At 40.4% G+C, this 14,588-nt stretch overlaps 1 protein-coding gene across 2 annotated transcripts in view; it reads right to left on the minus strand.

Moving 5' to 3' along the window:
- LOC133123336 (polyunsaturated fatty acid 5-lipoxygenase-like) overlaps positions 1-14,588 on the minus strand; it is a 32,467-nt gene that overhangs the window by 9,993 nt on the left and 7,886 nt on the right. For both annotated transcript variants that reach the window (XM_061233722.1, XM_061233724.1), the window contains exons 2-11: positions 10,026-10,169; positions 9,731-9,932; positions 9,236-9,317; positions 8,533-8,655; positions 6,422-6,528; positions 4,240-4,412; positions 3,673-3,816; positions 1,182-1,385; positions 729-815; positions 264-433 (exon numbers count right to left, since the gene is read on the minus strand). In XM_061233722.1, the coding sequence (XP_061089706.1) occupies positions 264-433; positions 729-815; positions 1,182-1,385; positions 3,673-3,816; positions 4,240-4,412; positions 6,422-6,528; positions 8,533-8,655; positions 9,236-9,317; positions 9,731-9,932; positions 10,026-10,169 (1,436 nt within the window). The remainder of the gene's footprint in view (positions 1-263; positions 434-728; positions 816-1,181; positions 1,386-3,672; positions 3,817-4,239; positions 4,413-6,421; positions 6,529-8,532; positions 8,656-9,235; positions 9,318-9,730; positions 9,933-10,025; positions 10,170-14,588) is intronic.

Genomic DNA, 14,588 nt, shown 5'->3' on the forward strand with positions numbered 1-14,588 from the left:
GTGGGAATAATGTGTATTGGTGGTGTGAGTGCCCTTTTTTTTTTGCTTGAGCCCCTGCCCCCAAAATGTATGTGCACGGCCCTGCTCTGTGTGAGTTAATAACCCAACTCAGTACTTGTCAGTTTCTATTGCTGTTTTACTCTGAGTACCTAAACTTAAGATTAGGTGGGGCTTTCGCCTTACCTTTTTACCATGTGCGTGTGTGTGTGTGCATGAGAGTGTGCTTGTGTCCTGCTAGAAGTCTCAATCAGTTGAAAATATACCTGTGGATGGCATCCCACATCATCAAGCTGTCCTCCATGTAGTAGTAGCCTTTCAACTTTGTTACCCCACGGTCATGGAAATCCAGGTTTGGCTGGAGGGATCTGTATGTCAGAAACTTATACTCACGCTGGGCCAGGATCACAAGTCCTTCCCCACCTGTGGATACTACCTATGAAACAGTGAAGAGGGGGAAGACTGCTCATTACTTGAGCAAATATTTAATCAGCCAATCATGTGGCAGCAACTTTTTCAGACCGAATGGGGAATAAATATGATCTCAGTGACTTTGACCGTGGAATGGTTGTTGGTGCCAGACAGGGTGGTTTGAATATCTCAGAAACAACAGAAACCGCGTCAAAACTCTCAATTGGATAGGCTAAAAGAGCAGAATACCTAAAAATGTTCTAAATTTTTCCTCCCAGTAACAAACTACATCATGAAATATAGACAATATAGAAACATACCTTTTTGAAGACTCCATCAAAAGAGATGAGCTCAGCCCGTGCTCGACTGTTTATCTCCAGGGTATAGCGCAGGTGAGGTGTCAGTAGCTTAGGTTGCAGGCAGGGATAGGGAAAGAAAGGTGTACTGTGATGCATTGCTAGATAAAAAAAATGTCTACAATATTTTTGCAAAGGATTCCACATACATTTAATGTATATTCGATTTCATAACTTGTATTAAGACATTTGAAAGCTGAGTATACAGCATACTATAAGAAACAGCCAGTGTAGGTTGCAAGGTAGATGTGCAAACCAACAGTATGTTCAACAAAATTACAATTGCACAAATAAGAATAATTATTTGTTTTGCGATAAGACCGTCTTTCAGTTAGGGTCTAAACACCAGTGTGAGAATAAGTGGGAATAGGTCTATGGATGCATTTTGTATTAATTCCCACCCTTCCACAGTCTCACCTTATAGACCGGGTGCACAGCAGGTAGCTGGCGGAGTGTAGCCACACAGAACACTTCTATCAACAGGTGGGTGCGCAGCAGGTGAGACAGCACCTGGAACACCTGGAACTCAGCATGACGAACCCAGATTTTGGCGAGCAACCAGGCCAAAGGTGGGTCACTGGGAAGGAATATGGGTGTGTCTGCACCTGGAGTCTGTCCCAACTTGCAGTTGGTGGGGAAAGAGGGAATATCTTCAGTTTCAAGGGACTTAGTATTAATAATGATTGTATAGGTCTATATTATGTATCGGCAGTGTGCTTTTTACATTGGGATAGGAGTGTGATGTCTACAGTGTACTCCGTACATAGTAGCTTTTAGCATATTACACCAGTGATAATTCAGTCACTAGCTATAAAATATAGGACTGCTTTTAAAGTTATGCTACTGACTTTCAAAATTACATGGACTAACACTGGTGTATTTGCAAACCTACAAGATCACTTTGTTCTCAATGTGCAGGTTATATTACATTACATTATAGGCATTTGGCAGACGCTCTTATCCAGAGCGATAGGTTATATAGTGGAATTTTTAAAAAATGATTTCCTTTGAGTGCCACTGAAAAACCTACCAATACATATCTGTCACAGTCTCAATACTTAAACTCAAACATAATCTCCAGTCAAATGCACCTTCCTAGTAAGGCATATACTAGTTTATAGTCTAGACACAGTTGGGGAGAGCAGCTTTGAGTACTGATGGGGCAGTTACCATTCTTAACTGTCTAAAAATATAACATGCAAGTTGGTGTGTGAAGTGAGAACTTGGACATGCAAGTTGGGCATGCAGCATAAAGTCAGACATGTACAGTGGTATGAAAAGGTGTTTGCCCCCTTCCTTCCATGTTTGTCACACTTAAATGTTTCAGATCAAACAAATTTAAATATTATTCAAAGACAACACAAGTAAACACAAAATGCAGTTTTTAAATGAAGGTTTTTATTATTAAGGGAGAAAAAAAATCCAAACCTACATGGCCCTGTGTGAAAAAGTGATTGCCCCCTAAACCTCATAACTGGTTGGGCCACGCTTAGCAGCAACAACTGCAATCAAGCATTTGCGATAACTTGCAATGAGTCTCTTACAGCGCTGTGGAGGAATTTTGCCAATTCATCTTTGCAGAATTGTTGTAATTCAGCCACATTGGAGGGTTTTCGAGCATGAACCGCCTTTTTAAGGTCATGCCACAGCATCTTAATAGGATTCAGATCAGGACTAAGCCACTCCAAATCTTCATTTTGTTTTTCTTTAGCCATTCAGAGGTGGACTTGCTGGTGTGTTTTGGATCATTGTTCTGCTGCAGAACCCAAGTTCGTTTCAGCTTGAGGTCACGAACAGATGGCCGGACATTCTCCTTCAGGATTTTTTGGTAGACAGCAGAATTCATGGTTCCATTTATCACAGCAAGTGTTCCAGGTCTTGAAGCAGCAAGCCCCAGACCATCACACTACTACCACCATATTTTACTGTTGGTATGATGTTCTTTTTCTGAAATGTGGTGTTACTTTTACGCCAGATGTAATGGGACACACACCTTCCAAAAAGTTCAACTTTTGTCTCGTCAGACCACAGAGTATTTTCCCAAAAGTCTTGGGGAACATCAAAATGTTTTCTGGCAAAATTGAGACAAGCCTTAATGTTCTTTTTGCTCAGCAGTGGGTTTCGTCTCGGAACTTTTGCCCAGTCTCTTTCTTATGGTGGAATCATGAACACTGACCTTAACTGAGGCAAGTGAGGCCTGCAGTTCTTTGGATGTTGTTGTGGGGTCTTTTGTGACCTCTTGGATGAGTCGTCGCTGCGCTCTTGGGGTAATTTTGGTCGGCCGGCCACTCCTGGGAAGGTTCACCACTGTTCCATGTTTTCGCCATTTGTGGATAATGCCTCTCACTGTGGTTCGCTGGAGTCCCAAAGCTTTAGAAATGGCTTTATAACCTTTTCCAGACTGATAGATCTCAATTACTTTCTTTCTCATTTGTTCCTGCATTTCTTTAGATCTCGGCATGATGTCTAGCTTTTGAGGATCATTTGGTGTACTTCACTTGTCAGGCAGGTCCTATTTAAGTGATTTCTTGATTGAGAACAGGTGTGGCAGTAATCAGGCCTGGGTGTGGCTAGAGAAATTGAACTCAGGTTTAATAAACCACAGTTATGTTTTAACAGGGGGGACAATCACTTTTTCACACAGGGCCATGTAGGTTTGGATTTTTTTTCTCCCTTAATAATAAAAACCTTCATTTAAAAACTGCATTTTGTGTTTACTTGTGTTGTCCTTGAATAATATTTAAATTTGTTTGATGATCTGAAACATTTAGGTGTGACAAACATGCAAAAAAATAAGAAATCAGGAAGGGGGTAAACACTTTTTCACACCACTGTAGGTGAGTACATATTGTTTGCTGGGACGTGTGGGCCACGTAGTGAGATGTCGGTACTGGATCTTTTTTCGTACCTGTATCGCCAGTGGAATGAGTCCGCGCTCAGGATGGTCATATAGCAGACAGAGGGGAGCTGCCAAATGCTGTGTCTTCTCTTCTATCACATTGGGAGGTATACCAACCAAAATGGCGTGATCCACTAGGTACACATTTCCTGCCTACAGTACAGATGGGAATTTCGGGGATTAAATCACAACCCATTTGCAGCTGATCAATAACAGAAAGTGCATCCCTCGGTGGTTTCCACCCACAGTCCAATTACATGCAGTAGGCAAATTGCCCATAGGTATGAATTTGTGAGTAAACAGTGTGTGGGCCCTGCAATGGATTGGCAACCTGTCCAGGTTGTTTTCCTGCCTCTTGCCCATTGCATGTTGGGATAGACTACAGTCACAAACAGCAAAGCACAAAAACAGCGACAGAAGAGCACTGAAGCTAATGCAGAATCTTATTATTATGTATTATTTGCGTGTTCTGGAAGGTTTCCTCCCACAGTCCAATTACATGCAGTAGGCTAACTAGAGACTCAAAATAGGTTATATGAATGAATGACATGACCACTCAAGTCTGCGAAAGACAACCTTTATCTCTTGGTCCAGGGAGGTGTGTTCCCCCAGAGCACTCTGCACCATGTCGGCAGTAACAGGAAAGTTTTCTGGCAGCACACTGCAGCGTTTGATTGAGCGTGGGTTTGGACCATTCGCGAACTGGTAGCAAAATAACCAGTCCTCTCTCCAATGGTTCATTACATAGTCTTAACAGACAGAGAGAGAGAGAGAGGTGACGAGATGTGGGCATTGGAGGTAAGAGTTGAGGTTCGTGATATTTGCAAAAATACATACTGCATGCAATAGTAAGAAAACAGTATTACTCAGATAAACTTATTCCATTAATCTTAAAACAAACTCAGTTACAATTTGACACATAATACAACATAAAATACTTATGAGAGGAAATTCTGAGTTACCAGTACAGGGACTGATAATGACTTGTTCTTTAGGACTCAGGGTGCGTCCCATTACTGTAAAAATGACTCCACTACCATCCTCCGCTACTCCGTGCCCAGGAAACCCATCTTTGTGGACTCCTTCCCTCCACTATCCCAATATCGAAGTAGACAAGCGAAGCAGCTTTAAGCGGATCGACCCTTCTCTACTGGACCAGCAAAGTGTACAACGATGTAGGCTACAGCAGCTTCACCATGCTCATGCCCACATGCTATTAAAGCCAACCCCACAAAATCTGGTACTATTCAGAAAGCAGAGATGGCAATTATGCAAGATATTAAACCAAATGTGTGTGTCGTTATTATCACTGAATGCTACAGGCGGCCAGTTGCGTAGTAGTTAAGGTACATGACTGGGACCCGCAAGGTTGGCGGTTTGATACCTGGTGAAGCCACAATAAGATCAGCACAGCCGTTGGGCCCTTGAGCAAGGCCCTTAACCCTGCATTGCTCCAGGGATTGAAACCGGGATTGCTGGAGCAGATCATCTCCTTAGTCTAATTAACTGCACGTTGCTCTGGATAAGAGTGTCTGCCAAATGCTATTAATGTAATTCATGTAACAAAGGCAAGATTGCTTACAATGGATAACAGCTTGTTTTTGTGGCTCATATCCTACAGACAAATTTGGCAATTTAAAACGAGGAAGCAGGTTCTTTTATTTGTTTGTCCATTAAACCAACATGACTCTAAAAATAGTACGCCAGCTACCAATGCCAATGGATAGTAAAATTATCCTGGAAGAAGTTTCCTGAAATGCTCCTGAAAGATTTATTCTCACCCATGCCCAACCCCCACCTCGACAAGCCTAACAATCTATACATTGTTGGAAACATAATTTCATTATCTAAAATGCTACTCAGTTGACACTGTATTACCATACTCCTAGCAGGTTGTGTGCTGAACAGTTATGCAGTAGTTGCTTGCACAGGAAGAGGGGCATTATAAACACAATGTGACTGCTTCACTGCTACTGGTCAGAGATCCTTGTAGCTGGGCTGATCATGTTCCAGAGAGCTTATACAAAACGTACATTATAGCATAGTTCTTTTGAACAAGTATGCAATGGTAAAACTGACAAAAATGATAATTCCTCAGAAAAGAATTCTAGTTTTTACAGTTAAAGTGTTATATAATATCAAGGAATATAAAGAAAATCAATATTCTTCTTAAAGCACTGCAGTCTTGCCGCTATTGTATATTCTGATAATGTGTAGGCTATTTTATTTATCCATATAAGCAATTTAAAAAAATATATCCATGCTATTTATTTCTTGGTTCTGCAAAGGTTTTGTTATTGACTAGGACTCAGCACTCAGTTATCCATCTAACTGAGGTACCCTGCTTTGTGGAACAGGCCCTGGTCTAGGTCTTACTCTATCTCAGACTCAAATGAGGTGGTATTGACTACAACACTGGATCACTGGTATGAAACCTGATTTTCCAGCCTGGCAGCCTGGATTCAGTAGCTGATATACTGTATATGAATACTTTCAATTTTATTATGTATGATTGGACACTGCACTGCGCTGAAATATATGTAGAAACATCCATTTGATTGCCCTTATACACAGGTCAGATAAGGATTGCTTTCGTAATTATGTTAATTTGTAATATTGTAGCTTTCAAATAAAAAAAAGAAATGATTGTCTTGATGTCACACTGATATTCCTGAAAAAATACAGTTTATTTTTTAATCATTATACTGGTGAGCATCACCTTGGATACAAAGTATCATTAAAATCATCATCAATTTACCAGAAATAGGACTTCTAATTTTCCAATAGGTGCGCTTGAAGTCATCAAGATCATTCCAAGACTCTCCGAATCTTATGGATAGGTTCTTCAGAGCCAGCTCCCCCAACCTGGGAGATAAAAGCATGCTGATTTCTTAATAAAATAAATAATACATTTTATGAGAAAAGTTGAGTGAAATAATGTGTTAAATGTGGGGGATTTCAGCCCATCCATCCATTATCTGAACCCGCTTATCCTGATCAGGGTCACAGGGGGGCTGGAGCCTATCCCAGCATACATTGGGCGAAAGGCAGGAATACACCCTGGACAGGTCGCCAGTCTATTGCAGGGCACACACACCATTCACTCACACACTCATACCTACCTACGGGCAATTTAGACTCTCCAATCAGCCTAACGTGCATGTCTTTGGACTGTGGGAGGAAACCGGAGTACCCGGAGGAAACCCACGCAGACACGGGGAGAACATGCATACTCCGCACAGAGAGGCCCCGGCCGACGGGGATTCGAACCCAGGACCTCCTTGCTGTGAGGCGGCAGTGCTACCCACTGCACCATCCGTGCCGCCGGGATTTCAGCCAACAAATAATAATTAACTCTCTATACTCTACTATCATACATCGGGAGGGCACTGTATGTTTGTTACTCCATACCCTCTTACGGTCACTGAAATAATCTACAGTAGTGCCGTGTCCGGTACCAAGCATATTAATAAAGGGAGCATACTGATCAGCATTTATACCACGGTCTTGGTGAATACTCAATTCTGATGGTGACTATTTTCGACAAACCGAATCACCGTTCTAAATGAATACGCTGCCTGAAGTTTGCCAAAGACAGACCAAAAGCCAGCAGCGAAAACCCCACCGCCTCCTTTCCAGTCAGCCTCTAAGGGACAATTTTTATAGGCAGGTAAGCCCGCCTCCTGGTTGATAGCTGCCCTCAATGCCGGGAGCGGGATTTTGACGAAGAAATACAACCATACAGTTCTGAACCGGAATTTACAGGAAAGACAGACAGCGGAGGACGATCTTAAAGGCACTGTAGCCATCGCGTCACATCCGATGGCAGCGTCAAAGTTGGAGAATCGCGAGGTCCATTCCCATACAGTTAATTCAATTTAATGAGGAAATGTAGTTGTTCTGCTTGTTTCTTCTTATTCAACTCAATACAAAGTATAAAATGGGTGGATATTCACATCGGCTACGTCATCATAGTCTGTAACTTTGCTAGCTAGCCCCAGTCTCTCAAAGGAATTGAGAGATTGGAGCTAGCTAGTTATCTAGCTAAATTCGCTGGTTACAACTGAACCAGAGCATCGTTGCTTAATCTAATGTGAAAACATAGCTGTCGACATCCAATGTAAAGTGAGTTAGCAAAACACAATAGCAGAATGTCAAAATGATGGATGATGGCGATTGCTGACGTTGATGGAGGCAGTGGAGCCGTCCCGTCAGAGCTATCCTCATATCGCTTAGGTCGCCGAGGTAGGTTCCGTGATATCTTTATGATGACGTTACGGTATTTTGGTTGGGGTGTCATGTGATCGCCTGGATGGTTGGCCGCCCATAAACCACTCTCTGCGTTCAAGAATGGAGTTTGAGCGCCCGTTACCTTCTGGGTATTTTTTTGGAGAAGTTTTGCCTCATATTTAGGAAACGGCTACACTGACGGTGATTTAAAAAATGCCTGCACACATAATTTAAGCAGTTAATCCAAATAAGCTCAATTTAAAGCTTGACTGTGCTCGTTTAACGGCTTGAAGTAGTTAGTGCCAGCAAAAAAAGTTTTCTTTTGAGGGTGAATTGGCCAAAAATATTGACAACCCCTGATTATTTTTCTATCTTTGGTAAAAGACCCACCATGGGGTGGTCATTACATGGTTTTAATGGACTTCAACCCTGTGCGTTAAAACCGTGTAATGACCGCTTCATTGTGGATTATTACTTACTTAATCTCTCAGTCAAACCTTTGTCTCGGTGAACAGTTTTGAATATGGACATGGAACTCAGTGAAAATATATCATATATCATATATCATAGAAAAATTGATATCTTACATCCCTGTATTGCATTGGTTCAACAAACAGGAAGTGTACAGAAGTGACTCACGCGTAATACCGTGACGCTTGATAGTCACTACTTTTCTCATTCTGAAAACGCATATCCTGTGGCAGCTCTTCCTCTGTTTCAACATCAACACATCTGGGCATATGCGGGGCAAATGACTTCCACCTGACGAATAAAAGGCACACAATATACACAAATGAGTATTTGCATGGACCAGCAGACCAGGGAGTGACATTCCCCCGAAGCCTCTGATCTACAGTGGTTACTAGCATCAGGTGCCAAAAAACAAGTCCATTCAAAACAATACATTTATCCTGGTGAAATTCTATTCTATACCATTTTGAATACAGTACTTTTAAATTCAAAGATTTCTCCACACTGAACTAATTACTCTCAAAGGACCAATTTCCCTGATTTGTGAGCTGCACAGAAGAAAATATATGACTTTTAAAATTCCTATTCATTCCTTCACATTTAGGTACCCAGTGTGCATGCTCTGGTGCCAAATAAAGCCCCATAGTCAAACATGGCAGCCTCCATGAATTGGTTTCATGCACCATTGAGCAGCTCCTATGATAATCCATGGATCTGGTAAGCGGAAGCTGTCTCCAGTTCTTATATGCAGTCAGTGGCATCTCAATGGCATGGACACTAAAAGAAATGCACAGGGCCTACAGTACAAAAAAACCATCCACAGCTCCTGTATGTAACACTTGACTCCAAACAGCAATTTAGACTCACTGACCGGTATATTTTCTGTCTTTCTTGCAGCTCAGTCTCTCGATGTGCCAATAACAGTGGTAAGGAATCATCACTGAGCTTCTTAGCTGCAGAGAGAGAAATACATAATTTTATTACACCTGCCCCTTTAAACTATTTGAAATTGTACATAATTTCAACCAGCAAACAGTCATTGAGATGATTCAGCAGTTGCATTGCGATGAGTGTTCAAACCTAAAATAACTTCACAAAAGAAAAAGACAATGTTCTGTATAATCTGTACATGACACAAAAGCAGTAAATACAGTTTTGAGGGGAATTGATCAGGTAGCAGATAAGGAAAAAGCAAATTGATAGCTGCACTTCTGTCCTTTTTTCCTCATCACAACCACTCAGTCTGTCAGTTGTCTTTTAGTCTCAGCATCCTGATCTTTGAGCCTTGTCTTGGACCTGTGTCAAAATATTATCCAGTGACCTTTTCCCCAAGTTTCCTGCTCATTTGATGTGTCCTCATTCTGACCTGTGCCCTCTCGCAGCTCGATGATCATATCTCCAATAAGCCAGCGGTAACAAGGGAAGGTCAATGCAATGCTGCCATCTGGAGGCTTCACAGTTACATAGCGGCAGAAGAAGTTGTCCTCCACCCAGGAGTTTTGCTTTTCTAGCCTTGCTAGAAGCAACTGGCCAAGGGAGGATGCACTGCACACAATGTACTCATCTATCTGGGAGAGAAAAGAATAATAATAATAATAGGCAAATCATAAAAGAATACTGAGACACACAGACAACTGCAAACAGACACTATATATACATACATCCCCTTGAGAGAGATCCAGTCCAAAATTGTCCAGCACAGTCTTCTCACTCTCCCCATTTTCTCCCACCAGGGTCACATACACAGAGTTTCTGGTTCCTGAATACATAGATGTTCCAACTGCCACAGTCACCTTGTACTCCATCTGCACACAGTGAAGTGAACACATACTGCCATATTAACGTATCATTTGCATTGCTAACCAAACAGAATACTGTAATACAAAGTCAGTGTATGATTTAAAAAATACCACAAATAACAGAAGCATTTTCATTTTAGCGCAATAAGCACTCATACATACTAATATTTTGAGTATCTAAATATCTATTAATTACGTATATGGCAATGAGAAATGCAATCATTAAATAACGGTGTGTAAATGGCAGCTAAATAATTCCACTGGATGTTACCTGTGGTTAGTTGCCTTCCTCATCCTACTCACTATTAATGGGCCATGCAACTATTTTTAAGGTGCTAAATCTGCAGTACAGTACTTTACTGAATTATTTATTATCCCCACCAAATAGCACACAATACTGGTTCCAACTTTAACTTATAGTTGTACTTACAAGCATGTGTATCAACAGCGTTTTGCCATTGTATACTTCTACAAAAGTATGTGTACATTGAAATTCTTTTACCTATGTTTTGTATCTCTTGAACACAATGAGTCCAAGTACAACTGTCTCTGAACAGTATTTTTAATTCAGTTGCTGAGAAAATGCGTTATCTCCATCCATGTGTAAGAAAATTCTGTATAACTTCGGCTCATCAATGAACCAACTATGGGCATGTTATTGAACTGATGACTAAAAGCATTTTAGCTAATAACATTACATTTCCAATGGTGTATAATTTGTTAGGCATGCATAAAACAATATTTCTTCGCCTGTGTAACAACACTGTAGCATGTTCAATATGCATGTGGAGTCTGTTGCGCTTTGGTAAGAACAGTTGCCGAAAAAGGTTGATATTTTACAACAAAAAAATTATTGTCTATGTCTAAATAGGGGACTTCCTTTGGAGAAGTTCCAAGGAATCTCTCATCTGAGTTTCTGAGGAAGAAGGTGAAAGCACAGTTGACAACACAATAGAGGGTATTTTCAGTGATGTGACTCCATTTTATATTGATGAACATATAAATACATTCTCAAAATATTTTATTATTATTCAGTATGCTTATAAATAAGGAGCCAGCCTGCTTTTGAATAATAAATATCTTCTAATAATATCTTCTCAAGCTGTTGTTGTCTGAGGATAGCTGCAAGGAGGGGGCGTTTGGGACAGAGAGGTAGGGGAGGGTGACAGGTGGGCGGAAGTGCAAATAGGATAAAAAGTGTTGTTTATTTTAGTAAGCAAAATGCAGCATTTTATACCTCATAAGACCCATAATATAATTTAGTGTCCTTTTGGAGTCTCCAAATTTGAGATATATTATTATATGTATATATTTGAGATACATTTTAGAAATAGAAACGAATTGCTCATTTATGATGATATTGTCCTTAAATCTGAAAGGGGATTTGTCCAGTGTCATGACTTGACCCCATTGTGTTTCTAAGTGCAGAAGCCACAGCTACAATAATCTGTATCAAGTCAAAAATAGAAAGTCTTTTCAGTCAGAAAACAAACTTCCACTTTCAGTGTGCTTGAGCTTCTGTAATTTTGTTTCAGTAATATTTGGAGTAATTCTAACTTCTGGAAAACAAACCGCAAAGGTTTGTTTCCATTTCAGAGGAGAGGATTAGGCCTGTAGTCAAAAGGGTTAAAGAATAGTAACCATTTTATTTTGGGTATGTTATTTTTAAGCTTGTGTCAAGAAAACTGGCTATACTTAAGGGGTTAATGACCCCATTAAACAGCCTTTGTTTAATGTCTCATCTGCAGAATTTGTCTATGCAAACGTATGATGCCCCTGGGAAGAATATGGTTAACATAAACAAAATTTGTACAAATTATGTTCTGTTCAAATGCATAGTGCTCATCATGAAAATAGTTCTCATGATATTTTTTATATTTGGTTGTTTTGTTTGGACTGTTGAGTGTAAAACGCTTTTTGATAGCCATGAAGAATGAGAGCCTACATGATGCTGACATTTCTGTGTCATAACCAGTAATAAATGGCCTTATAGTCTCTTTCTCTGTGCCCACACTGTCCTTAGTGCTCATGAAGAAATATAGTGAACAAAAATATAGAAAACAAAAAACATTTAGATATATAGCAAATAAACATAAAGGACATTTATTCAAAACTCATTGGTACTTCAGTCATGTCCAAATTCCTTAAAGTGAATACCTGCAAGGCATCAACCAGCTTGTCAGGAGCAAAAGTATTGGAACAGCAAGGTACCTTTTTTTGTTTTTGCTATACACTGAAGACAATTGAGCTTGAGGTGAAAAGATGTACATGAGATGACAGGTCCGAATTTCAGCTTTTATTTCTTCTATTTATTTTTATTGAGATTTGTCAGACAACTTTGAACATATCACCTTTGGTATCAGACCACCCAATTTTAGGTGAGCAAAAGTATTGATGTAAAGATAAGGGCATCACCCACCTTCATCATTTCTTTTCAATATTTTACTTTCCTTTGAACAGCTGATGCTAAAATTCAATATAAGCAAAGACCAATATCTACAATATATCCAAATAAGGTCATCAAAACCAAAATTGAACTGATAAACAACCCTATGTGACCATCTCCACTTATAGCCAATATCAATAAAATATCAAATAGTCCCAAGCAACTCTCCAAACTCTAGTTCTATTTACATCAGACTATACAGTACCATGAACCGGTACTCATAGCCCTAATAATCCCCCAAAAAACATACTCATCAATTGGAAATCAAGAAAGCAACTCTCCGCCAAACAATGGCTGAACCTCCTCTTGGACCATTTATCTGTAGAACAAGCCTCGGCTAGAAACAGAAACCAAAGTACAAAATTCATCCAAAAATTCTCATTTTTGACAACAGCACTTAAACTACCGGTGAGCTGATGCCTCAAACCACCCACAGCATCATCATAACCAGTCCACCCCCCCCCCCCTTAAAACCTTAAAAAATACAAATTTGGACCCACCCTGTGTTAGATGTTTTGTTTTGTGTGCACTTCTGTGTTTCTGCCTTATTGGCTGCTCTTTTCTTCTTTTCTTTTTATTATTATTGTTTTTCTTTTTATTTATTTATTTTGTTACTTATCCATGTATTCTGGCGGCATGGATGGCGCAGTGGGTAGCACTGCTGCCTCACAGCAAGGAGGTCCTGGGTTCGAATCCCTGTCGGCCGGGGCCTCTCTGTGCGGAGTTTGCATGTTCTCCCCGTGTCTGCGTGGGTTTCCTCTGGGTACTCCGTACTGGGTACTTCCTCCCACAGTCCAAAGACATGCTGGTTAGGCTGATTGGAGAGTCTAAATTGCCCGTAGGTATGAGTGTATGAGTGTATGAGTGAATGGTGTGTGTGCCCTGCGATGGACTGGCGACCTGTCCAGGGTGTATTCCTGCCTTTCGCCCAATGTATGCCGGGATTGGCTCCAGCCCCCCTGCGACCCTGTTCAGGATAAGCGGGTTCAGATAATGGATGGATGGATGGATGGATCCATGTATTCTTTAAAGTTTATTTTGTAATTTTTTTGATATTTATTATTGTGTTTTTTTGATGATGTCCAGCTGCCTGTTTCTGTGTTTGGCCTGGCGACATAATTTCAAATAGAAACAAAAATAAAGTTAAGGTCCCCGAAGAGGGGGGGTGGTGGCGGCCTTCAAAAAACAAAACAAAACAAAGAAAACAAAACAAAAACAACATAAAGACCAGATAGCTGTCTTTAGGAGCAAAGCAAGCCTTAAAGCAAGCCATTTTAAAGCTTAGAAAAGAGGGAAAATCCATTGCACCAGCATTGGGGATAGCTTGTATTACAACTTGGAATGTCCTGAAAAAGAAAGAAACGACTGCCGTACTGAGCAACCGACATCGAACAGATCGACAAAGGACAGCAGTTGATGACATAAACATTGTGAGAGCTGTGAAGAAAAATCCCAAAACATCAGTCAGTGACATCACAATCAATCTCCACAGGGCAGGGGATAAGGTATCTCAATAAACCGTTCAATCGTGCAGCAGACAATGACCCAAAACACACTACCAACAGAAAAAGTGGAACGTTTTAGACTGGCCAAGTCAATGACCAGACATTAATCAAATTGAACATGTATTTTACCTCCTGAAAAAGAGATTGAAGGGAAAACCCCCCCAAAACAAATAACAACTGAAAGAGGCTACAGTAAAAGCCTGGAAAAGCACCACAAAAGAAGAGTGCAACAGTTTGATGATGTCAATGGATCACAGGCTTCATGCAGTTATTGCAAGCAAAGGATATGCAACCAAATATTAAGTGTTATTCATTTACTTAAATACTCTCTGTTCCAATACTTTTGCTTACCTAAAAATTGGGTGGTCTAATAGCGAAGGTGCTATGTTATAAGTAGTTTAACACTTCTAGGTGTAGTTCTGAACTGTTGTCTTGTGTTCATCCTTTTATCTCAACCCCAAATGTATTCTGTGT

This window comes from Conger conger, chromosome 3 (assembly GCF_963514075.1).
Source record: "Conger conger chromosome 3, fConCon1.1, whole genome shotgun sequence".
Taxonomy (NCBI): Eukaryota; Metazoa; Chordata; class Actinopteri; order Anguilliformes; family Congridae; genus Conger; species Conger conger.